The 27,739-nt window shown below is 38.9% G+C and overlaps 2 protein-coding genes across 2 annotated transcripts; both read right to left on the reverse strand.

Annotated features, from left to right (window-relative positions):
• Positions 1-106: 106 nt before the first annotated feature.
• On the reverse strand, positions 107-4,986 carry LOC139731575 (uncharacterized). The gene is made up of 5 exons (XM_071642465.1): positions 4,862-4,986; positions 3,810-3,931; positions 3,138-3,335; positions 1,965-2,158; positions 107-674 (listed from the first exon to the last, which is right to left on the reverse strand). The coding sequence occupies exons 1-5, from the start codon at positions 4,977-4,979 to the stop codon at positions 521-523; spliced, it is 786 nt and encodes a 261-aa protein (XP_071498566.1). The 5' UTR covers positions 4,980-4,986; the 3' UTR covers positions 107-520.
• Positions 4,987-5,573: 587 nt separating this feature from the next.
• Positions 5,574-27,514, reverse strand: LOC139731592 (uncharacterized). Its single transcript, XM_071642481.1, has 20 exons — positions 27,494-27,514; positions 27,024-27,215; positions 25,625-25,774; positions 24,773-24,881; positions 23,686-23,819; positions 22,546-22,740; positions 20,771-20,898; positions 19,912-20,042; positions 18,885-19,018; positions 18,058-18,252; positions 17,293-17,420; positions 16,260-16,390; positions 15,592-15,713; positions 14,087-14,293; positions 12,946-13,148; positions 11,635-11,763; positions 10,264-10,391; positions 9,517-9,641; positions 6,723-6,926; positions 5,574-5,786 (listed from the first exon to the last, which is right to left on the reverse strand). Exons 1-20 carry the CDS (start codon positions 27,512-27,514, stop codon positions 5,574-5,576), a joined length of 2,979 nt encoding a protein of 992 aa, XP_071498582.1.
• Positions 27,515-27,739: the final 225 nt, after the last annotated feature.

The following is a 27,739-nucleotide window of genomic DNA, read 5'->3' on the forward strand; positions in this document are numbered from 1 at the left end:
TCAGAATATTTGAGCTATATCAATTGTTCATTTGAAAGTGTTATTTGATTGAACTTATTTTCATTTCATTTTTAAACAATATAAGACGAAAAAACTTTCCCTAAATACAAGTGCTCATTGCAAGACCATCATTGAGTTGTTTGTGTCCGTATCTATCGCATGAAATCCTGCTCTCAGAGCTAAAATTTGTTTAACATGAACCTACCCAAGACAAGTGGGCGACTGATTTGCTTCAGTAGAGGAGAGTAGGTCAGGTTAGGGTTTGATGCCGGTACATTAGGCATCATGTGAGCATCATCTTTGACAAACTCAATTATTCTCAGTAACTTGATACTTTTTTTATACAAACATGTAACAGGTCATAGACAGCCTGGCTCATGTAAAACAACACTGTCACATTTATGCTAGAGCATGGACAAAAATTTAATTCCTTTCACAACCAACTTCATTGAACCTCATACACATACTGTACAATGTAAGATAGGAGACTAGTGATACCTTCTCACAGACCAACATGTAGTCAAGTGTATTTACCCGGCAGTGTGAAGTAGAGGTCATCCACCATTCTCATGCCCAGATCCAGTCTACCTATAATGGGGTGCAGGTAGTCCGGCCAGATGGTCAGGTTCATGATTGTCGGGGCAACGGCATCAAACACCATCTTCATGATCGCACTGTTTAATAGAACAAACACGAATTAATTTTGAAAAAAAAAAACTAAAAAAAATTATTTTAACTCTTCATGTGCCATGGTGGAAACCCCATGTGTGCCACATTATTCTGAGACACCAATGTTGTCATGCTTTGAGAAAACATTCTGTTGGTTGTTCTTTTTTTTTAAATCTATGTTACTTCTATAGATTTCTGTTAAGGTGGACATAATTAATATAGTGAGTAAAGTTGTAAAGAAAATGCCAAGCTTTGCATTGATGTAAATTGTATGTATAACAAATTATCTATGATTTTTTTTTTTTCAGATGACCAGTAGATAAATTACTGTAATGGCACGACTGTTTGCACACAAAACAATGACAGAAACTTAGAATTTACATACAAATCCAGTATGGAACACCGCTCGTTAGTCAATCACAACATTAAATGCAAGCTATATGTGAGAGGAACGGAAGCATGAGAAACGCTTTTATTGTACTGAGGCATTTGGCAATTTATTGATCAGTTTGGGCAGGTTTGTGCATTTGCGCAGTTGATACGCCCTCGATTGAGTCGGACGTACATGTGTACAAACATGGCATATAAAGAGTAAATGGGCAAAAAGAAAAAGGCATAGTCTGACAGATGAATGGGAGGATGAATATTTTAGGATTGTTTACAAACTGTAACTTGACTGACTGAATGTCGTGCTTTAACTTCCAATGAATCAAGGATATGGAGATAGCCATCATGGCTTTTAAAAAAAAGACGAAACAAGACAAAAACAGAACAATTATAGTGATCTTCATGGCTTTCCATGCTTTACAATACTCATAAAAGTTACATTTAGGAGCAAAAATCAGTCATCTCATTTTTTCTTTTAAATTCATTAATACGGCAATATTCTGATTTTTATCTAAATGTTAGTAAAAGACTGTGAACTACAATTGTACTCACACTCTGTTGTACTAGTGGGAACAAACACATAATATTTATGTGAATGTCTCTTTTGCCCATGCATGGAAGCTCTAGGGGTATGGAATCTGATACTCTCTTGTGTGATCTTAGCCTATCAGTATTTTGAAGATTGTGACAGAAGTACAGTTGAGCAGGAGAAAGCAATTTTAATGGGAGAAAATACATCAAAGCGGAATACAGATGGCATAAGTGGGAGAAAATCAAAAATTAGCGGGAGGGTAAAGGAGATTTTGAGAAAATGGCCCTAAAAGCAGGAGAGTTTGAGTCTCTGTGCCACTGCCATGGGATATAAACAAATATGCAGACCCAACATGTGAGTCTCTTGTCTGTCTTACTTCTCATTGAACCCCATCATTATGTCATATATGACGTCCTCCACAGTCCCCGACTGATCCACGGCAGAGAACTCCTTCGTCAGTGAGTTGGTGAGACCGTCGCCGAGTTCCTGGATCTCGTTGATCATGTGACGCATGTCGAGGTCCTGGTCCACAAAGCCGTGGTTGTGGTTGTTGGTAGCGAGGACTATGAGCTGTCAGGGAGAAGAATTAGAATGAATGAAATTACATCATGCATGTACTCCCTGGTGCGTCACAGGCAAAGGAATAGCGCTTAAGAATACAAAGGAAATATCGTATCAATCCAAGCCAAATTATTCATGGGGAAAAATATGATTTTTCTTAATTTCTCATACAAACAAGTACATTAAAAGTTAGTCTCACGATTGACAAACGGGGAGGAGAGAAGCAAAGACTCCAACTCTCCTGCCGAAAGCCCAGTTTTGCAAAATCTCCCATTCTCCCACTTGAGATTTAATTTCTCCCACCTTGGGTCTGTGTTTCCCGCTCGAAGTAATTTCTTAGTTAATTTCATCGTAGAACCGACTACGTTGAAAAATAAGCCATAGATAGCATGAGAGAACAGCTACATTTGTAGAACCGTAGAGCTTCCAGGGCCCAAGTGGTCCCTTGACCCCGGCTGCAAGGAATTTCGCGCTTCGCACTCATGATGTGCACTTTGCGCACATCAAGTTGGAGTCTCCCGTTTACTGGGGGTTTCAGGTGGGAGAATCTCCAGATTATAAGGTGCTTAGGGTTGGAGTCTCTGGAGAAGAACTGTAGGATACATAAAGGGTGGTGCCAAAGACTCAAGTCCCAAGTCAAAGTTTTTCACAAATTCTGAAAGTGAGGTATAATTGTATAATAGAAAACACAGACCAATAAACATGTGTTGTACTGTGGATATTTTGCTGTACAGTGGACTCCCATTATAACGAAGTCCTTGGGACTTGCAGTTTTCTATGGCTATATTGAAATTCCTTCATAACCGAACAAATAAACAATATAGAAAACATAGAGCAAATAATGTAGGGGCCTGATTTTTTACTTCATTGTAAACGCAATTTCATTATAACCATGTTTGTTATAACAGGAGTGCACAGTTGTAGCAATATCCCAGCGTAATCCCCTCGTGTACGACCAAGTACAGTATGACTAAATCCATGAGCTCACATCTTGCTGCAGTGGGGCGGTGATAAAGTGGGTCTGCAAGTCGTCCACCAGTGTCTCATGGCCCGCCAGGAGGGCGGCGCAGAGTGTTCCCTGCAGGGTTTCCAGGCTGGCATTGAAGACCGGGGTCAGTAGCATGTTGAAGGCCGCGGGGTCGCACAGAACTCGCTCAAAGTCATCGTGAGTCTGCAACGCATTTGCCTTGAAAATAAGAGAGTAAAAAGAAGGGGAGAGAATGGTACTTTAACAATTGAGAATACAAGCAGCAGTCATCACTGAGATTGCCAACATCATCACATCATCTTTAACTCTTAATGTGCCCTGTTTGTATGCCCAGCTCAGTCGACAGCTAGCCAACTTTGCATATTTTGCTTACTGCTCAACCAAGCACAAACTTTGCAACCTTAACATCCATGAATATGAGAGATTTTGAGGTGGGAAAATCTTTCAATGATTTTGCACTGCACTGAACTCTATCAAGATAAATGACACCAAAAAAATAATTTCAAGAGTGTAAATTTGGCACAGAAATCCCTAACCCACAGCATAAAAAAAGCAAAGTTCACTTGACACTGGCCCGCAGAAAAAAAAAAAAAATCCTCTCCTAAAAAGCTTCAAAGTTTATAGCACAGCATTTTCATTCGGTCCAGAATGACTGTCATTTACTAGACTCACTATTTCAGTGTTGACTGTGGATGTGGCAAGAATGGCGAAATCTTCGGGATACACAGCAAGGTAGAGATTCTGAAGAGCCATCTCATGGTGGGTGATTGCTTCAAACAAGCTGATGTTGTGAGCTGAAAAAAAGAGAATATTGAATAAACACAATAAGATAGCATCTACATGTAATTAACTGATTCACACACAAGGCTAGCACAAGAAACTATCAGGTTAAAATGTGTCACACCACACCAATTTGCTACAAGGCTTCATTATTTTCATCACGAAAAGATATTTCTCTAAACTGTCTTCCCTTGTCATCTCATCTTGAAATTTAACTGTATATTCCCTGAATCATCGATATGAACATGATCACAGAGTGAGATCAGACATTGATTACTGAACATGGTACCATCTTTTTCACTTTCCCCTTTATTGGAGGCACAGTACTGTTTGTGATAATGTGCTGCTATCACATCTAGAGTAGATATGAAAGGAGTGGTGATAGCATCAAACGTTTGGTGCAAAGCTGAGTAGATTACCATCTTAAGTCAGTGACTCTACACACTTAACGAGACACTAAACTTCATCACACTCATAGAAAACTACATATTACCAACCACAATAAAGAGAAGGTGATAAATACAATAGTATGTCAAATACTGATTCAGGATCAAATGTACACTTGTACCTGCAGTAAAACACAATAAACTTGTACATTCCTGGCATGAAATTTTTGCAAATTGGAGCCGACAGCATTTTTCACGGCATGAAATTTTCAGGAATTGCCACTGGCATTCACTGCATATAGTGAGGTAAGAACTTTCGCGTGCAAATCAATTTCGCAAATCTTGGCCCTTGCAAAATTCGTGAATTTAAAATGCACCTGAATATTCCTCGTTTAACAGTAATCGTGCATTTTGTATTCACCTCTTTATGTGTTTATAAACTTACAGGTATTGCAGGATTACTTTCTACCTAGTATTAGAATAATACTAAAGACTGTTCCCAGATGAGTATTTTCTCATGATTTGCAAAAGAACATGTATGCCATGACATTCACTGACCATCAATGTTGTCCAGTTGGTCATTCATCCACTCCACTATGCTGGTGACAGTGTTCATGTAGCCCTTAATCTGGTCCCACTCTCCGTCCAAGTACAGCAGGTTGTTCAGCAGCTCCATGGACTCAAACAGACTGTAGAAGAGAAAAGAACATACATGTATTATAGAAAATATGTCTTCAAACTCTTTACTTGCACCCCATGTTTTCAGCCAGATCTGAAGTACTGGTTCTTCAGTGCCAGATTTGTTTTGAGATATTATAAAGTTAAAAACATAGGGTTAACTCTAGTACCTACTTTGTAGTAACATGTTTCTTGATAATACAAACAATTAAAATGCAACATGGAACAAAATAAACAGTACATCATTGGAAAGTTTGGAGAATAGAATAATTAGGTGGAAACACCAAAGTTGCTTGGCACTTTATCAGTTCTTTGTGGTGAAGGGTCACATACATGCAGATATACATACATTGTAAGTATATCTGAGAGAGAGGTGTGAGAGATCCCCTACACTTTGCTCAGAAAATGGTTTGCACGTATCAAGCAGTTTGCAATTCTATTGTGCTTAGAATAAGATGTCACACTGCCCGCCTTTGGTGGTTTGTAGGACTGTGCTGTGGACAAAGTATATCAAAAAAAAACAGCAACAACACAAGAGGAATGAACAATCATGCTATGTTAGAGCCATTAAATGCAAACAGCCCAGTCAAACTCACACTTCCATGTCAAATGTATTCAGCCCGTGCTGCAACCGCATCACAAGCTCTTCGATCTGTGTGTGGTTGACGTTGGGGTCGAACGTGTCCAGCTTAAAGAGGGTCTCGTAGGTGTCAATGATGCGCTGGACATTGCTGACCAGTGACTGCCAGTCGTACAGCTCTCCAGAGCCGGAACCAGTCTGGGAGTGGTTCAACAAGTTGGCAAACTGCACGAAGAGAGTGAGAAGGGAACAGTGTACATGTATAACATTGAACATACCAAGCATGCTGTCCATGTACACTGTACAGTATATACTGTAATATCCAATGCCTGTCCTGCATCAGACTCATCAGTCACTTTGGAGCCTACAGCAGCTGTGGACTTCCTTGAATCTTCATTAGGGAAGTAAAGCCATACTATACTATACTACAGTATTTCTCCTTCACAGGTTATAGAACCTGTCATGATCAAAATAAACATATAATAGAACCTCACTCTAGTTTGAAAGGATATACACATTGTATTGTACAGGCGGTTGACTTCTTACAGTAGTTGGGCAATATGAAAACAAGAATTAAGCTACACTGGTGAATGCAATTTACTCATACACTTGTACACTGTACCTATCACCTTTAGCCGCATAAATAATCAAATCTCAATGTTACAAAGTATACATGTATTCAATGTACCAAATATTTCTTGCATGAGCTACTTTGCATGGTCATAAAAAGTCAATACCAGTATTCTAACATTGGAAAACATTTCCACTACTATAACAGATACTGTAAGAGTGGATATTTTCGCGCAACTAATTTTTCGCGCTTGGCCAGGTGAGAAGAATTTCGCATATTTTTAATTCCGCAGAATCAAGACAGCAACCACTGGAACACATATAGCATGCAAAAATATTCGCGTGCTTTCATTTTTCGCACTAGTTTCTGGTTGCGCAAAATGCGCGAAAATTTCAACACTGTAAAGATTTCCACTTTTACAGTATATCAATTACTGCACTTTGCAGTTTAATTTGTACTTGTTTGAAGCAATAAGAGAAAAAGCAGGACAGAGTGGGGAAAAATACTAAGTATGGCATTTGGAGCAGAACTTATGATGTTGGAAAAAGTGGATTTTCATTTCAGAAATGTTTTAAAGTCAAAGAACAAACCTCCTCTGTAAGCCTGAGGATGTCGACGCTGAGGAGAGAGTTGACGTGCTCAAAGAACTGAGTCCTGTTGAGGTGGCAGAGGTGGGAGAAGATGGCCGACACGTTGAAGACCTGATAGAACTCGGCCTCGGAGCTGTTCGTCATTTGGGGAACGCCTGCACAGAAGACTTCCTCCCACTCGCCATTGAGGTGCAGCTCGGCCAGCTACGAGACAGACAGTGCAAGGGATCATTTAGTTAGAGGGGATGTTCACTTCAAGGGGAAATTCAGTTGGAGGAGGCATTAAGTTAGAGAAGACGATATGGTTCAAAAGGACATTGAATTATAGGGGATATACACCTAGTCCTCAATAGGTTAAAAGGATCAATCAGACAATGCAGTCGGACTAATAGTGAACATCCGCCCTCGACCACCCTTTCATGAGCAATCATATCATTACAATCATTGAAAAAACTAGAAATGTCGCTCTGGCGACTGGTATGCCTCCGCCATAATGCATGATTTTCCCAATAGGTCTAGATAGTACATGTGGACAATGTGTGATTACATTTTCACAAAATTGGCAAAATATTGAAATGACAAGTTTGTCACAAATGTGTTGAATGTTCACCTTCCTTGACCTAGGTTTAATTGGATGAATAGGAGAGCATGTATCTAGGGATTTAAGGACTTTAACTTGACTTTGCCCCATTCATACATTTAGGCATTGAGTAATTTTCAAGGTACAGGTGTGGAGAAAACGTGCAATTTCTGAATTGAATAGTAAATTGTTACCATTTTCATCTGGCCCTTGACCCTAAAATTCAAAAGATAATCACTTTCAGGTAGAACATGAATAATATGTACTAAGTTTCAAGATAACTTTAGCCACTTCCGAGATATGGAGGAAAAAGTTAATTGAGCACTTTCACTTGATCTTTGACCTTTTGACCTTTGAGGCAAAAAAAGAAGAAAAAAAAAATTTTCCAGAGAATGTCTATTAGGTTACACATGCATACACCAAGTGTAAAAAAAAAAAAAACCCTGCTGGCATTGCATAAATATGAGGGAAATAGTAAAATTTTGAAGTGTTGCACTTGACCTTTGACCCCTGACCTTTGACCCCATGAACTCTACATTCTCTAGATAATCACTTCCAGTCAGTACATGTATATACTATGTTCCATGAAGATACCTTGAACAATTTTCCAAGGTACGGAGAAAAACAAGAAGTTTTAATATTTTTACTTGACCTTTTGACCTTTGACCTTTGACCTCATGACCCAAACTTTCACCAGAGAATCTTAATTGGGTAATACATGTATACACTAAGTTTCAAGAAAATATCTTCAGACGTTCAATAGATATGGTGGAAATAGTGAAATGTTATGTATTTGACCCTTACCTTTTGACCTTTGACCTTTGACCTCACGACCCAAACTTTCACCAGAGAATATCAATTGGGTAATACATGTATACACTAAGTTTCAAGAAAATATCTTTAGGCATTCAATAGATATGGTGGAAATAGTGAAATTTGATGTATTTGACCCTGACCTTTTGACCTTTGACCTTTGACCTCATGACCCAAACTTTCACCAGAGAATCTTAATTGGGTAATACATGTATACACTAAGTTTCAAGAAAATATCTTCAGGCATTCAGTAGATATGAAGGAAATAGTGAAATTTTATGTATTTGACCTTGACCTTTTGACCTTTGACCTTGAGCATGTGCACCCAAAAGTTGATAGGCACAACTTCACCCCCTAATACACATACATGCCAAGTTTCATTAGGATACCTCAACAGGTTTTGATAGTTACCTTGTCCACAAAATTCATTACGGACGGACGGAAGGACGGACGGACGGACGGACGGACGGACGGAAGGACGGACGGACGGAAGGACGGACGGAAGGACGGATGGACGGACAACCCGAAAACATAATGCCTCCGGCACCACTTCGTGGCGGAGGCATAAAAAATGACTGTTGTAACAGAAGAAATATATCTCTTGACTTTGAGCCTTTAGATTTCAAGGACAGCAGTTGCTGCACCTCATAAAAACAACAACAACTGAAACACCTATTGCTACCTCTGTGCATGTGTATAGGATGTGGTGTGTGAATACACAGATCTCTTTTTGCTTGATTTAATTAATCCCTATTTCAATATCACCTTTTAATATTAACATGATAAACAGCACTGCAATATTTCCAGGCTTGATAGGGTATATTGTTTTGTTTGTTTTTTTGTGGAAGAAAACAACAACATTAGTTTTTAACATTCCTGGAAAAAAAAATTGTCTGTACACAATGTGGGGAAAAATAGTAATTTTGGCAACAAAAAAAATACTCCAAACAAAGTAATACTCTGTACTCACTCTCTCTGCTAAACATGTATCCTGAAAATATATCTCTGTCAATACACAATTCATTTGAGTAAACCTGCAAGTACAGTATGTCAAAAGAGTGATAATAAAATATTTGTTTTTTTAAAGTATAGAGGATGACATTTCATGAACTCTCCAGATGCTATTACTGGGAAACCCTTTGTTTGCCTTGAGTGCTGATTGGCACAGAAAACCCCATAGATTTGTACTCACTGTCCACACTCCCTGTCATGAAAAGGGTTAAAGGATCTGCCCCCCAGCAGTGCGTATAACCAATTCTCCCCTTCCCCCTCCCAAACAACAACAACAACAACAACAACAACAACAACAACAACAACAACAACAACAACAACAACAACAACAACAACAACAACAACAACAACAACAACAACAACAACAACAACAACAACGACGAAGCTCACCGTCATGATTGGATTTATCTCAGAGAGAAGCAGAGCCTCAGCATACTCGGGGGCCATGTCCAGCACCTCGGTCAAGAACTTGTTCAGCACGGTCTCATTGGTCAAGAGGTGTGGAAGGGAGAAGCCTGGAGGACAAGATGGGCAGATTTTTCTTTTTATTTCATTGTTTGTCTGTTTTTTTGCTTGTTTGGTTTTCTTTTGCTCTCCATTGATTGTATTGGACATAAAGAGTGTGACATTACAGGGGATTTATCTATCAAATGAAATCATCTCTTCCATCCTTTTTTTTTTTAGTGGGGGGAGTAAAATCAGTAAAATCATGGTGCATGGACATGTTGATGCAGTTGTTAACCACTAATAATGCAAGCTACACAGCAACATTACAGCAAATAATTGTTCAGATTTTTAATCTGTTATACATTTTGTATGTAACAGTCCTTCCAGTACTAGTTGCTATTAGAGTACATACAGCTGTAAAATGCCCTCTTATGGACGATGGCAACATGAAAAGTGAAGTTGAATAAAATGACGTTGATGAGAAGGGCATAATTAGGGCATCTACGTATTGTATCTCCTCATATTCCCGCACTTTTCATTGCAAGCACAAAAGAGTCAAATCATTTGTACCACATATTATTCTCGTTTTGTCTTCTGTATAGTGATATTGAATGATGGAAATGAATGATAGAATGAAGGAAATTATGATAACAGCGCCATCAGGGGTCTGATGCAGGACATGCAACTCACCAAGTGGCATCAAGGCATCCAGCTGGCCCTCGATGAGTAGGTCTACGAAGTTGACGATGGGGAGCACCTGTTGCCAAAGACCGGTCTCGACGAGGGCTTCCTGGGCCGACTGGAGCCAGGCCACAGCGCTGGATAAGGACCAACACAATACTATTGTTATCTAACCCATTCCTCATGGGATCCAGATATAACAGGTTCCCGAAGCATCACCTCGTACAGGATTCAGTTTGTATTCGTGGCCTAAATTCATGTTCATTTGTGTCATACTGAATAGAAAAATAACTTTAAAGGAATGGTATACACTGTAGTTTTGGTTGAGATGCGGATTCAAATTGGACATTTTTGCAAGATACATTGTAATTAGAAACCACCTCTGAAATATCAAAAAGTATTACATTTCTGAGAGGAATTCAAAGTTCATTCTTTGATAAAAATCAGTTTAAAAAGAATGAGATATCCAAAAACGAAGTACAATAAGGTGGCCACAACAAAAGGTGGGTCCCACCTTTTATTAAGAACTCTTTATTTCTGGATATCTCCGCCATTTCAAAGCCAATCTTCATAAAATGAACTTTTAACTCCTCTTATAATTGTATGCTCGTTAACATTTTCAAGTGGTTTCTCATTATCTTACAAAAAAAAAAAAGCTGGAAACTTGAAGCCCCATCTAAATCAAAACTATATCATCCCTTTGAGCAAAAGATTAGAGTTTTTGCTATCGATAAGTAGTCATTTCCTTTCACAGAGGTGCATGCACTTTTGCACAATACAAATTTTCCAACTTACATGTACACTGTACATCTGTAATAGCAGTGGAATTGTTTCACTGCAAAACTTGTATAAGATGTACATAGGAATCAAGGCTGAGCTCACTAAATTTTGACTTTCACTGACCCTGTGTGGGTGGCCTTGTATTTTATCACAAAAGACTTTGTCAGCCCAGTGCATTCTCTATTCACATTTCAAAACTGATCTATAATTTGCGTCATATGATGGCACATGCAGTTGAAAAGAGGATTATGTGTACTGCTTGACTGCTTTCGCACAGGGCCACTACCAACCTGCCCATTCTTTGTCGATGGGCAGAAATAATCTCATCTGGAGGCACTGAAGGATCTCCGAGAGTGCGGAAGGAACAGGTTAAGGGTAAGAAGGCTACAAACAATGGCAACTCGTCTTAGAATGGTGTTTGCTGGGGGAGTTCAAACATTCAGTGTACAAGGGTTGAGATACAAAACATTACAATCAATACTTCATTGTTACTCTGGCGTACGAAGTCGACACCAGCTTGAGAAATACAGCAGTCATGTAAATAATGGTTGAAAGAACAGAAAATTACATCTCTATCTCTGCCCGGTCGGTCAAACTTACTCAAGGTCTGTCGGCAGGCTGCTTGACCACTGCATCAAGGCCACTCCACTCATTAAGGCTGTCCTGATTTCATTAATCACAGAAGGGTCATTGAGGAAGGGTGCAAGTTCTTCCAAGGATTTAATCAACCTAATGAGAGAGGGGGTACAAAAAAAAATAATCAAGATCAATCGAAACTACACAGACTGCATCGTAACACTATGCACTGATCAAATTCGAGACATGATCCTCCCCCGCTAAAAAAAAAAATGAATGAATAAATAACAAAAATGTAATGTACTTCCACACATTTGCCTACTTTATCCCAGCTTGAGAATACACTTCATACACCAACCTATTACTGAATTACAGGGACTATTGATGAAGTGTAGACTGCTTTCCTCCATACATGCACTGGAATTTGGGACAGATATTCTGGTTAACACGCAATATACATGACTATGTTGCCACCATCAGTTGCTTTTAACTTTACATGTAGCACTACTGTTGTACTGTGGTACCACTTTCACTTGCAAGCTCAAATCTTACAACAGCTCTCATCTCTCACGCAGTCTATCAAGTAAAATGAAATCCACTGAGTTGTATTCTCGAGTAGGAGGGAGACACGATCACATCCAGTATGTACCTGGGACTTTCATCTCAATTCATGTTCTTTCAGTGCATATCCGTATACAGAACACAATACTGTAAAAGTGGTTTCTTTCGCGTACAGAAACTTTCGCGGTTTCCATCGGTGCCGACTTTTTCGCGTGTGTTTAAATTCGCGGTCAGTAATGATAGCGCTATAACAAGCGACGGGTTCCAAACATTTTCGCGTGATGTCAAATTCGCGGTTCAACCTCAAAGTGCGAAAAGCGCGAAAATAAAACCACCGCGAAAGAAACCACGTATACAGTACTTTTACTTTTGGATGACAGATAACACATACAACCACCGAATGTCAAATACCACAATCCACAAAATGCATTCTTCAAAGCATACATGTATGAAGCTGTTGGTAATTTACAGGAGGTACCATAGACTACGAGGGAAGAAAGCATGATCAATCTTTCCACATCTTGGGTGCTGAACGTTGCAGTTCACCAGTAGCTCCACAAGTAAGGCATATACAGGTCGGATCTACAAGCAGCTCTTAAAAGAAAGTATTTCACCCTGATTGCAAATACATGTACTTTGCAAACTGAAACCAACTCCTACTGGTACTTGTACCTAAATGGCTGGTGTGCAAACTCTATGGAAATTTCAGTTTCACTAGAAAAGGTTTGACATAAGGTTGTCCGGTCCACTGAACCAAACAAAATGGCCACTCACAGTTCCATTTCTTGAGCCTGGAGAGCAGCAGAGAGGCTGTTCACATGTGCCAGGAGGGCATACATGTCGATATCCCCTGTCAGCATCTCGGGCAGGGCTGCAAGGTCTTGGACCATGGCGGTCAAGTCCAGGACCAGGCTGGCTATGTCGGCAAAGCTGTCTACCGTGTAGTTGGCCTTGAGGTCTAGGAAGATGGACCCGCTCTAGGAAGGAAAAGGGTAAGAAGAATTTGAGGTCATTGACACAATCTCAAACAGAGTCCTCAGCAAGCAGTGAGATAGTACCCTTTAATTTTGGCATTCACTTGTCAATTCAAGCAATTATTTTTTAATTAATGCACTCACTCATTCATTCATTCATTCATTCATTCATTCATTCATTCATTCATTTATTCATTCATTCTCTAATTCACACATTCTTTTTCACTCAGTTATTATACATATTCAGTTTTTCAATAGTTCACCCATTCATTCAGTAATTCATACAATCACTTTTGTCACCCACCAGTAGTTCAGTCATTTTCACAAATAATTTCTCACATATCTGTATTCATTCATTTATCCGCCCTTCCATCTGTCTGTCCATCCCATTGATCATTCATTCATTCAGTCAGTCAGTCAGTCAGTCAGTCAGTCAGTCATCATTAAAACTTTTTCTCTCATCTTTCAATTTCTAATTCATCAAGTCTTGATTTCATTCACCAGCTTAGTCAACCGAAGTGTCATACAAGAAATGGGCATGTAGCCTTTCACCCTTTAACTGTGCTTAGGATGAATATTTTCTAACACAGGTTACTGCAATGGAGTCTTACGACCTCAACCATGTGACCACAATATTGTAGGTTGTCCATGCGGGGGCTTTTAGAGGCCTATCTTAATACTTTTAATTTTAAATTTAGGTGTGTGGTGGGGATGTTAGGATGGATTCAGTAAATTCTGGAGGGATGCAATGTAGCAGTTGGAAAGTCCTATATTTTAGTGGGTTTTTAAGTTATTTTTTCCCAAATCTTTGACGGTATTTTGGTCTGTTCTGTACCCACAATCCATTTTTTACTTCTTTTTTTTTGTCACCAGTCAACCCGTCGCCAACTCCCTATCCCTCCCCAATGATCTGCAACCCCTGCAAGATCTAGTTCACTCACCACCTCGGCCCATCGCAGGAAGTCAAAGCCGTAGAGATCCTTGGCGTCAGCAAAGAACTCCTGGAGATCGGCGGAGCACAGATACTGCTGCAGGGCGGTCTGGTTGATGAAGCCGACTTCGAAACGGAGGATGAGATGTACGCCATTGTAGTAGCCCTCCTGGCACACTAGAGTGTCCAGCAGTCCGTTCTGATAGTAATCGGCAAGCTGGGATGATATCGAGAGGAACAAAGAAGAAAGAAGGTGAGACACCGAGATTGGAGAAACCGAGACCGCTTTAAAGGTGCATGGTCCAGGTAGTGTAGAGGGCGCTGTTGATGATACTGCCGATCACTGTTAGCATTGATACGAAGATTGCCGAAATTGAGCAGTCATCAAGAGTAAAGCGCGTAGGTGTTGCTATAAGTAACGGTGCCTTCATTGTCTTCTCTGCGCATCACGCAGTCTGTAGTAATGCCAGGGTGCGTGCATATGTGCTTCTTATTATGACATCACAAAAGAAGTTTGCTGAAGCTGTCATCCCCCTCCGCCGAATCATGAGCCGAACTGTGATCGGACCACTGACTACAGTGGATCGGACTTCTTCGGACTCCGGGAAGTGGGCTTAAGCGTAAGCGCTAAAGAGGAGTCGATAGCGTAGGTCTCTATAGGAAACTTGCACCGTGCCCCCGCGTACGCATTTGACTAAACACCGGGACCATGCACCTTTAATAGTGAGGAATTATTTGATGTGGCCACTTTGAAAGCATGTCATTTCATTTCCTTTTGTTTCCTTTCTTTATTCATCTAACTACTGTTTATGAACATGATGTAGAATTTGGGCATAACGACGACATGTTCAATAACAAAATATATAAACAACATACATGTACATAACAACAGGCAAATTACATTTACATTACATGTTACCTTGTGTGTTAAATGGATACTCAATTGCTACATGTGTTATACAAGAAATTTAAACATTCAATCAAAACACTTATAATACAATTGTACAATCCTTATATAATAAACATACATTGTATAATAAACAAAATGCATTTTAGAGCTAAAACTCATATGATAAATCAGCTACGAGAACTAACAGATTATAAGAATTATGAAAATCCTTATCAATAATTACAAATCTAGGTTCTTAAATGAGCATGCCACCATGGGATCAATGGTTTCAGTCCCTTCCAAAAGACCAGGCACGGAAGATAAGATGCCTTGCCTATTGAGGGCACAATTGCTGCTACCTGTGGGCTTGAACCAGGGACTTTACGATTACCAGTGTCCAATGTCATCTCCACAGAAACAACCATGGTGGGATTGATGAGTTACATGTAAACCTCTGTATTGTGACCCCGCAAGGGTGCTCTTTGTAGAGAGGTTAATGACCAAATTTGATTTCATCACTTCACTGCCATACCAGCAGTGAAATTCCAAAGTACATGTAAGCTTGTCTATCATGTGTATGCAGGAGCTCTCAAAAGAATGAAAGAGAGTCACATTCTAAAACTTACATAAGTGAGGTGAATAAAGTCGCCGAGGAGAGCAATCCGTATTTCCTCCTGCGTCAAGTTCAGATAACGCGTCACATCTTCCAGGGGAGCATTAGGGTCTAGTACAGTCCTTATGATGTCATCTGTGGGACAAGAGCAGTCACAGGGTAAGATATTTCAGCCTCTAGATCAAATCTCACATAAAACAGCATATTGAAACATGTGCTGCGATTCAGCAAACCAACAATATTGCATCTAGACATACAGTACTGCCATGAACAATATGCAAAATGATATTTTCTACAAATACACCTCGTGCAAGGAGAAAAAAACAATTCTCATCTCAAATTGGCAATATTGAACCCCATTTATTACTTTTATTGTGCACACTGACCATAATCCAGTTCATGCTCAAGTGGTAACAACTTACACTGTACATTCAAGCTGACATTATCCCCATTCACACACAAATGATAATCTGTCACATTCACGCTGGCATAGTACACCTGCAGTACTTTCCTCTGTAAGATCTTGCTTACTATGAAAATTTATCAACGCCACAATCTGGGAATTAAAGGCTTCATTTCATTGCACTTCATGGCTATTGTGTTCATTTCTTGGTGCTCAATTTCGAGTGCACATCAGTCCAAACATTTGGTTGGGAACAGGGAGAAGAACGAAGTGCAGACCTGTGATATCGAGGTAGTGCTCAGCAGTCCCCAAGATGACTTCAGTGAGGGAGAGATAAGGTCTGACCTTATCCCATACACCAAACATCCTGAGGATGTCCTCAAGGCCATCAAGTAGTGACAAGGAAATTCTGTTGGTTGAAGGCAGAGAGGAAAGGGGAGGTGGAAGATGGAATGAAACATCTGATGATTGAGGATGAGTTCTACGTGTACGCATCAATCTGAACCATAACAAAACCTTCAGCAAAATGAACATGATTAAAGACTTTGTTCTCCAGAAGTCTCAGGACTAAGAATCACTTTTCTGTGGTTTGCTGCCATATCTTTCTATAATTGTTATCTTTATTTTTTTTTTATCTGTTTCCTCGGGATGAGCAGAATTTTCTATTTCATTCAAGCTTCTTGCTGTCTGCTACAAAATTTTCAAAATCACTTGGATACAGCCATAATACATTGTATATATCTATAAAATGATTATTCAATTGGCAACACAATTTAGAAGGCTAAATTTCCTGGGTCTTGTTAAAATGTGCAAATTTTTGTAGATTTCTCTCTGACTGAAACAACTCTAATGTTTTCAAATGGTACCATCTAATCATTTGAAAAAGATGAGATACATTGTATACAGTGAAATTCAGATCCTTAAATTTCTTCGACCCTCTAAGTGCCTACCCACTAAGTGGAAAGGTTTTGTGAAATTCTTTCTGACTACAACAAATGTGCAAATTTGAAATGAAATTCACTGGCATGAGAGAAATTGTAATCCCCCAACCCTTGACTTACATGCAAAGTTAGAAACCCACTCAGATATAACAACACTGCAGTTATGGTAAAACAACAGGGATTACAGGCTTATGTAGTTTCTATTTCCCAGTAGGAACAGTATGTTTCAAGTCATCTACCTGGGTCATTCATTGAGGAAATTACACCTGGGGATGTGCTAAATAAAAAACAGTAAAGTTTAAGTGTGGGACTAACAGAGTCTTGTATGCAGCATACAATGAGTTAACCCTCTTGAATTCTCTTCACTCACTGTTCGATATCCTCAGCAGTTGTAGGTGGGCTAGCCAACAGCTGTTGAAGGTTCTCCGAGAGCTGTCTGCTCAGGTTCAGGGCCCCCTCCCAGTCCAGGGTCGGGTCATTGAAGAGGATACGAGATACCTACAACCAAGGATATGATCATTGAGTCAATAAGGGCATTTAAACTTAGTAAGTGGTTTCATTAAAAGGTTTCATTCAGAATGAGAGCATGGCATTCCCTTATTGAATTTTAGGGGGTATTGATGGGGAGAAACAAATGTTGAAAGTGTTATCTTATGATATGCAATGATCATGCCCGTGAGAATATATCAGATATTCATATCTACTGTAGATATTCTGTATTCTTGTAAGAGCAGAATGTTAAAGACATCACAGCATGATCAGTATACCCATACACGTATCTTATTCTGTCACTGTATCTGATATGTTACAGACTTTTACACTTCTATACACACTCCCAGAGGTTTTTGTTTTGTTTTGTTTTGTTTTTTGTGCAATGGACTGTACTTGCAGAATGACATTAACAACAACAATCACATTTGTTAACCTTGCAAGATCAATTATTCTTCTATCACACAATTCCTATACTTATTCTTTTCACAATTATGATTAGACTTTCTGGTAGTGGAACACATTACTATGTACAGAACAATATACACAAAAGGTAACCATTGCAAAAAGAAATGAACTACAAGTAATAATGATTGAAGCTGCTCTATCAAAATGACTTTCAAAATCTCCTTCCTCAGTTTCTGACCTCAATGATGAGGGTGTCCAAGTCAAAGATGGAGCTGAGGAGGTCATCGACATCGGTGAGATTGACGGAGCAGATGCCGTCCTGGATGGCCTGGGCGGTGACGGAGGAGTTGATCGCCACGGCGATGGTGTCCCGGGGGACACCGGCCTCGCAGAGGGTCTTCAGAGGATCCTCCGACATCCACACTTGGTTCCACTGGAGGATACGAGTGATGATGACAAGTGGAAGAAAGTTCCCAATGATGGATCGGGGAAGTACATTACACCAAAGAAAAAAGGAAATTATCATGCAGCTACAAATGTATGTCCCATGCGTGAGTATCAACTATCATGTAACCAAAGCATCAGAGAGGATGCTTCATGATTACTTGATTTTGTGACTGGAGGCACATGACACTCTTGGAATATACAGCAGATGCACATTTCTGTCAGAAATCTACTACTTCTGTGCAATTTCTAAATTCTCTTTCTCCTTGTAAGCCATTATGATAGCTAGATTATTACAAATACCACAATACATGTATTTTGATGTGAATGATACATGCCAAGTCATTGTTGTCATAGTTTCATTTGCACAAAGACTGGGTCACTAGGGATCAAATTAGCAGATACTTTTTAAATCTAGTCCAAGGATACTGCATTTGAATAAATTTACTTGACACATCAGATAACCTCCAAACAACCAATGATGAACCCACACTAGAATGTGCATAGCATGCAAAATATGTTCAGTTCACACTTGTTTTAGCCCATGTAGCAAAGTTAGTCATTGAATTGGAATTGATTAAAATTAACCTCTTTTAGAATCCAGTATGGATTTTCACTCACCCTATCAGCCTGGATGGCCGAATCCAGAAAGGCTGTTATCATGTCTTCCGGGAGGCCCAGCTGTCGGAGGAGGTCGGCCAGAACAGTGGGGTCGGGGAAGAGCTCTCCAAACGTGGGCACTGGCATCGCGGTGCCTGAAAGAGGGGTATAGAGACACAGATGGTATCGGGCTTGGAGCAAAGGGCATGTCATGCAACATACATAGAGATCAAAGTGAGAGACAAGATTCACAGTATAGATATTGGAACACAAAACACACACAGCACACAAACAGCGATATGACAACCAAGAAAATGTTGTTATTGATTGCTCAAGTTTTCAATGGAGAACACAACATAAAGAACTGCAACAGTCAGTAAAAATTTTGTAATACAGCTATATACTAGTGGTTGTACATGTATTTATTATCACCAGCAGTCTCTGTATTAGCAGCCATGAGGCATGCGTGTTTTGTTTTGCTTTGTTTTTATTCTGCTCTTTATGTTTGTCTGAAGGTGTTTGGTTAATCATACTTATAAAGAGAGTTAGGGAAGCAAAATTGAGATCTAGGATCTTTGCATTTTCACTTTTGCTCACTAGAATTTAATGCAATCATTCACATTTCCTGTCTTGCACCAATTACAACTCTGTGCCATCAACTGAGTTATCATTGCACAGTTTGTGGTCAAGAGGATACATTTGGTATTCCATCACACAAAAGTTGATTATACTGTGTGTATCTCTCTGGGTGCTTGTGTGTACATATGAAGGGCACAGAAATAACACTTGTGTGTCTTTCTCCACCTGGCTCATGCCACAAGTGTACCACAGAAATTCATTTAAGTCCATGAATACAATAATTATACATGTACAAGATAACTTATTTGTCTATGTACACTAATGCAAAAGTGTGAAATTTCCTGCGAACTTCAGGAGTAGGCCGGAAAGCATTGCAATAAAACTCTACATGCAAAAGGGTTAAGACCAAAAAAAAAAAATTTCATATCAAGTTTTGTGATTTTCTCCTTTCTTGTTTCCTTTTTCTCACCATTTGCATTCGTGATCCACTGGGTGAGGACATCGTTGACGTACTCCATGAGTTGGACCTGGGCCAGCCAGTTCTGGACCCAGGTCTCATTGAGTCCTGGGACCTGGAACTGTTGAAGAAGCTCCACAATCCTAAACACACATATCAGAAGCAAACAAAAATAGTAGAGATGCATCTTTGTGAAAGGGTCGTGTCATTCCTTGGCTACATTACTGCCCTGGCAAAATCTAGGGTATTCATGCAGTTCTCACAAAGGACAATCCATGATTATTATAGCAAACAAGCACAAACATGGTCCACAGAGGAGTATCAACACAAAACAAATCAGCATACGTGTTCTGGAAATGGTTATCTGTCCCACCAAGAAAAAAAAAATCATCCATTCTTGCATCTTCACATTTCAATCACTAGGAAAGTTGTACTCTTCTGTAGAACAAAACTGGAAATAACAATACTTTCAGGAATAGCAAAATATTCCAAGGAAAGTTGATAATATTTAATAGTAACAAACACTTGCTGATTAGTATTATAGTAACTCCTCTGCCAGTAGAACAATAAGTTGCAATATCAGTTAACCTGTTGAGGATGAGTCCCAAGTATACTTGGGCAGGGGTCTATGGGAAATGAGTATTGTAGCAAACTCAGTCTATTCATAAAGGTTAAAAGAATGAATTGATAAGTTAATCATAGATATGGTCTGTAAATATAATGCATCTACTGACACTTCGTGGCGGAGGCATAAAAAGACTGAAACATGAATATGTAGAAGACATATTGATAAATGCATAAATCAATATATCAACAAACCTCAAAATTTCAGAAAAACAAAAATTGACGGTGTTTAGAGCATTAGACATACCGTGCATAATCAATGCTGTATTGCGAGGGATTAGAGAGGAAATTTCCCAGAATTTCTGCAATCTCCTGACTTGCATTGATTGCCAGCTGGATTTCCACCTCAGGAACATTGAAGAAGACTCTCACCAACTGTCAGGGGAAGGATGGTGCATGAGAATAATTACGAAAATGATATCAAGTAAAACACCTTGCATTTCTGTACACAAGAAGAAAGCTCACAAAATTATATATGAAAGGGATGGAATATTATTGGTTGAGGTGAGGATTCAGCTTTTACTATTTTTTGCGAGATACTTACATGTACAAACCATGTTATGAAATGTTAAAGAGCATACAAGTCTATTAAGTGATATTCAATTCAATTCAATTCAATTCAATTCAATTTATTTCACATCTTTAAGAAAAAACACACACAATGATAGACATACATATATGTATAAAATGTACAGAACAGAACACAGAAATATACACAAAACAAAGCATAAGCAGTACAAGGACAGTTACAATGAAGTATAAACGCAGTAAAAACAGTAAGATCTGCAGCAGATGTGTGGGAATGACAAAAGGACATTGGCCTGTCAAAGGTCAAACCCTTGATGGACTGCATCTTACAAATTTGCATTTTAAAAATTGTGTTTAAATCACAGAACATAAACGGAGACAAAAAGAAAGACAGTAGAGAACATTGCAAGAATAAGATAGAGAGAAGCAATGACAAGATTTACATGTACTAAACTCAAAAGACAAATACAAACAAGCTAATGAGCTACAACAACAATAACAAACAATATATGAACAAACAACAGGCAATCAATAAAACATAAAGATACCTCACAATATATTACATATTATTTTTTCTCTAATAAATAAAATTTATACTTCCTTTTAAAATCACTTAAAGTGGAACACTGTTTGAACTTATCTAGCATATATATATATAGCATATTCAAAGTTTATTTGATGAAAATCGCTTGTAAAATGGCCGAGATATCGAAAAAACACAGTAAAACAAAGTGATCCTAATAAAAGGTAGGTCCCACTTTTACTACTATTGTGTTGTTTTGGATATACCGGCCATTTCAAAACCAATTTTCATCAAATAAAATTTGAATTACTCTTAGAATTATATGATCTTCCATATTCAATGAAAGGTTTCTCACTATTTCAAAAAAAATCATCATCAAAAAACATTGGAAGTCCCATCTCATCTGAATCTGAAGCATCCCTTTAATTCATCAGCTGTCTCATTCATCTTCAGGAGTAATGGAAACAGTTTTGATTGAATATTCGTAGTAAACACATAAAATAACTTTGAATAAAGAAACTCTTGAAATAAAGTAAAACTGGCTAAGACTGGCAATCAAGATGAAGAAAAAGACTTTCACATAACTGTTTGTTATGCATTACTGTAAATGTGAAAATTTTTTTGCATTTCCCGCGACCAGAAGCTAGCGTGAAAATAAAAGCACATGAATATATTTTGCATGCCATACATGTATGTTCCAGTAGTTCATGTCCTGATTTTGTGGAATTAAAAACACGCGAAATTCATCTCAAACGGCCGAGCGCGAAAAATAGCTCCCATGAAAATATCCACTTTTACAGTAGATACGATTCAAGTCTTGCTCAGATACATAGACAGAATGATGTAATATTCACACTATAACATTCATGCTCCCCTTAATTCTTCAATGTGATTATACACTAGATGATTGCAGATGAAAACAAACCACTTTGTAAATAAGCAGATAAAATAAGAAATGAATTTAGACATACCTCTGCAACAATCCTGTTTGACATAAAGATGGAGTTGAGGATAGCATCAATTGATGTAAGGTTTACAGAGCAGAGTTGGGTCTGGATGGTCTGTATGTCCACTGAAGCATTCACAAACTGATCAAAGATGTCTGCAAAGCTTGAGGAGTTGCACACAGCGGCCAGAGGGTCCGGGCTGGAAAACAGCGCAGTCCACTGCGCAAATATACAGATAGAGTTAAAAGCAAAAATATCACAATTTGTATTCACAGGTCAATGGGGAAATGTAACTGTGCAAAGATGATTATACATTCTATTTGCTGAAATGAAATTCTGCAGGTGCAATATTACACAATTCCCTGAAGAATTACAGCAAATCTGGAAAGGCTCAGGGACCATTATGCTGGAGATCCTGATTTATGTGTGTTTATACTTCAGTATCTACTTGTAATTGTGATGGGAAAGCCCTTTGGGAGAATAGCGCCAACTCTGTAGGGGCTACCCTTGGTACAACAGTACATTGCTGTATGGTATGAGACCATGATCATTATATCATCAGTGGTATCATTATCATGTAACTACTATGATAATGCCAATGATGAACATAATGACTTAAATCATCATATTACAAATTCATCATCATTATCATTATCATCATCATCATCATCATCACCATCATCACCATCATCACCATCATCACCATCATCATTACCATCACAATCACTATTTATACTATTATTATCATCATTATGCCTCACTTAAACCCAGTGAGAGATTTCTTGATAAAATGTAGTAAGAATACATTTACCATGTCATTTCAGAATTCTTTAAAACTACCTACATATAAGTTATAAGCTCAGTGAGGGGATCATTCTAAACAGTTGCAATATCTTGGTGACATACCTTACAAGATTCAAGCAGTTTTTGTCTTATTTCATTTTTTCCAACAGGCTTTTATCTACAACATTCCGCAGGACATATGAAAAAAAGAGAAAAATCTTGGGACAAGTGGAAAATCAGAGGTGAAAGAGTTTCATAGGTAGTAGAAATTAGATATTGTGGGCATGCTATAGTCCTGAAAGCAGCCAGGACTCATTGGTTTGGGGTGGGGTGAAGAGCGGAGGGAGAGGGGAAGAAAAAGGGAGGCTGATCCAAAGATACCTGATCAAATTGAGGAGCCATCTGTAGGAATCCCTCAACGACCTCCGCAGGGAGACCCGTCTGGTACAGGAGCTGCCTGATGATGTCTGGGTCTGGGAACAGCTCCTCAAACGTGGGGATGCTAGTCACGGTTCCTGCCAAATACAAACACATATGCAAAATGCTCACAAAAAAAGATGCAATCAACAAATGAAATATATGGTAAATAAGAATACTGTAAAAGTGGAAATTTTCGCAGTGTTGAAATTTTTGCGCATTTCGTGCAACCAGAAACTAGCACGAATATAAAAGCACACTAATATTTTTGTTGCCACACGTTCCAGCAGTTGACGTATTGATTCCAAGGGATTAAAAACACACAAAACTCTTCTTACTCTGCCATGCGAGAAAATTAGTTACGCGAAAATATCCGCTTTTACAGTACACTGTATCTAACACAAAAATGAATGAGAAATTACAGGTGCTACATGTTAGGACCCTCTAAACTACAGGGTTGTGAAAGAAGAGCAGAGTTAAATCTCATTATGCAATCTACTTAATAAGCATGTACATGTTGTAAACTACAATAACGCAATTGTGTTATTGTATAAACTCTACTGAGGTGGACTTTGCGACCTGCAGCTTTCCTAGGCACCAATGCTGCGAGTCAGACAAATGCAGGTATGGAATTCAGATTTTGTGAGTGAAAATGTAGAAGTAAAATGCCAAGAATGCAGCAAGCACCTTGTGTTCCTGATTTTGGATGTCATGAGTTTTCTTTCTGTTGCAGAAACTCCTCAGTGAATATGTAATCAAAGTATTTCAAATGAAAATAAATACATGGGGAGGAAAATAGACGTGGAAGTGGCAAATAGAAATTGAAAGAGATCATGGTCGAGAAAGCACATACAGAAGAAGGAGCATCCGAGTCAAATAAAACTACGAGTCTCTGTCAGCGTATACTCTACGGCACTGTCTGAACTTTTTTGTCTGAATCCATCAATAGTTATGAAACAATGTACTGACATACAAATTGTACATACATGTATAATAATATGCCAATCACATCAGCAAAGGCAAAAGTTGGTTCCTACGCATTCCAACTCACCATTCGTTTCTGTCAGCCAGTCGGCGATAGCCTCTTCAATGTAGTCCATCAACTGGACCTGGCTCAAGTAGCTCTCCAGTGCGCTCAGGTCAAGCTCAGGGGCGTAAAGCTGCAGCAAGTCCATGATTCTGTGAAATAAGAAAAAATCAATTCCTTTCTGGTGACAAGATGATGTTCAATTTTGGCCTCTTGATATGATTAATATAGTAGCATCAAGCTGTCAATTGCTTTAAATACCAGTATTAAAACAAGAAAAGCATCTCATTTTGGTTCTTGATACTTTGGTATTAACCCTTAATGTACCCCTGTCCTTTGGTTGTTAAACAGCTCTTACAGCCTTTTCACTGGCATTTTATTTATTTCTGTGAAGTCTTGGTTGTAGTTAGTGCTTAAAAAGTATCAACAACTCAAGTAAAAGTTACACAAACATTCCAGCTAACTGTCACAGTGACAAAATAGAAATCTTACGAGGATTATACAATCTCAGCGTTATTTTGCTGCGTGGATTTTTCTTTTCTTTAATTTTGTGCTACTTGCAGTATTAAAAAATTACAGTATTTTGTAAATGGCAACATTTTTGGAGATATTGAACTTTGTCTAGCGTTACTTCAATCTCCAAACTCACAAGCAAGCAACGCTACCTAAAATTGGCCCATCATGAACAATATCAAATGGAATGCAAATTGTAGGTTATCTTTGTTGATTAGTTCCCATCTACTCACAAAAAAAAGGCATGGCTAAGGAGGATAATCAGTAATTATATTTGCATCTATCTCTTTGATCACAAAATACTAAAAGCCAGCAATATGTATTGCCATTCATCTACTGTTAATGATGATGAAATCATTTTACAATTGCAGGGCAATCCACGTACCGTTGAAGTGCTGAGGTATACTCCAGTGGATTTTCGGTCAAAGATGCCAGGATTTGGGCCACCTCTTGACTGATATTGATGGCGATCTGAACATCCACCTCAGGTAGATTGAAAATGAGCTGAGCCATCTGATGTGGAATAAAACAAGAATACAGAAGAAAAAAAATTTTGTACATTGACTTGTATAAATTGTTGGTAACAATATTAATGATTGAGATTATGATGATGATGACGATGATGACGATGATGACAATGATGACGATGATGACAATGATGACGATGATGACGATGATGACGATGATGACGATGATGATGATGATGATGGTGATGGTGATGGTGATGATGATGATGACGATGATGATAAGCAAAAGAAAGAGAGGAACGAAGTTGATGCTGATAGTGATGATGACAAAATCATTTATGAGCTTTCCATTTTGTCGAGGTGGTCAAAGTGCTTGACAGTTTATCAATGATCTGGTCACTGTAATCAAAACTGTGACTTACAAGGCACACATTTTACTCCTTAAGAATTGCTCCAACTTGACCTGCTCTTTACAAGCTCACAAATGTTCCTTCCCACCGCACTCATGCTCGGTTTCCTACAAACTACCCAATGATATGCCTTGGTAGAGAAAAATGCAGAGGATAAGCAGAGACTCCAACCCAAAGCACCTTCTGATCTGGAGATTCTCCCGCCTGAAACCCCTAGCAAACGGGAGACTCCAAGTTGATGTGTGCGAAGCGCAAAGTTCCTAGGGTTCTAGATGCTCTCTGGTGCTATGTAAGGCTTATTTTTTTCAACATACAATAGCAATAAGTAAGAAATCCTTTCCAACGGGAGACACAGAGCCAGGGCGGGAGAAATCAAATCTCAAACGGGAGAACGGGAGATTTTGCAAAAATGGGTTTTCGGCGGGAGATCTCCCGTCGAAAACGGGAGAGTTGGAGTCTCTGGATAAGGCACATTGCCCAAGCACGCAAGTGGAATGGCAAGGTCCCCACCCGTACACTTACACTGTTGTATATTCTAGCACGGATGACAAAATGCCGGACTGAAATATTTCTATTTCTTCCCTAAGTGCTGCAAACAAGTACCAGTATATCTATAGCAAATATTGTACACAAAATTGTGCACATTTATCAGGCATGCTACTTCTGTCTTTTAATGTAATGCCATCATTTCTTGCATTATTCAGCTACTTCACTTTGCTATCCTTACAAGAAATTTCATCCTAACTAATTGTATTCATACACTCCTTTGTGCTTTGCCTCTGCATGTGGTTGCATAATCATAATGTGTCCCACCCCCGCCCCCCCCCCTCCCCCCCCCAAAAAAAAAAACACAAACAAAAACAGAAAACAACTTCGGGGGCACACCTCTATGATCTGAATGTTGGACATGAAGATGGTGCTGAGGATGTTGTCGATGGAGGAGAGGTTGACGGAGCAGAGCTGGGCCTGGATGGCATCAATGTCTACTGTGGCGTTGAAGGACAGCTCGAAGACGTCCTGGAAGCTGGTGTCACACAGGGCGGTCAGTGGGTCCGGGCTGGCAAACAGGGAGACCCACTGCAAACAAAATGGTTGACCGAAATACAATATTTAATGTATTGCATGTAACATGTGCACTGACATTTCAATTGGCAAGGGTTAATGCAACCAATCTGCTACAGCATAACTTCCGAAGTCTATGATTTTGGAGAAAATTGAGAAGTACATCCTCAATATCTAAAGGCAGACACACGTGTTCTCTTTATACGTACACTCATGCACTGTACTAAATAATGAAGACAGTTTCATTCTGGAGCAACACATTCCATAATGACATTACTCTGACTGTGACATACAGTCTTGGAGTTACCTTTCATCCCAGTAAGGGCATACACTTGTATGTAGAACAATATTGTGCAAAAAAATGCAAAATAAGAGGTTATTCTTTCCACTCTGTTCATACACTTGTACAACTTTTTTTACATTATGTTTGTTGTCTTTTCTTTACATGAACTCAGAGTTTGATCACAAAAGGAATTCACTCCATCCTTTCCAATTTAAGATATTTGCAATCAAACCTTACTAAATACAAAATATGAAAA

This window comes from Diadema antillarum, unplaced genomic scaffold, assembly GCF_040938485.1.
Source record: "Diadema antillarum isolate AM-2024a unplaced genomic scaffold, OU_Dant_1.0 seq00000381_RagTag, whole genome shotgun sequence".
NCBI classification, from domain to species: domain Eukaryota; kingdom Metazoa; phylum Echinodermata; class Echinoidea; order Diadematoida; family Diadematidae; genus Diadema; species Diadema antillarum.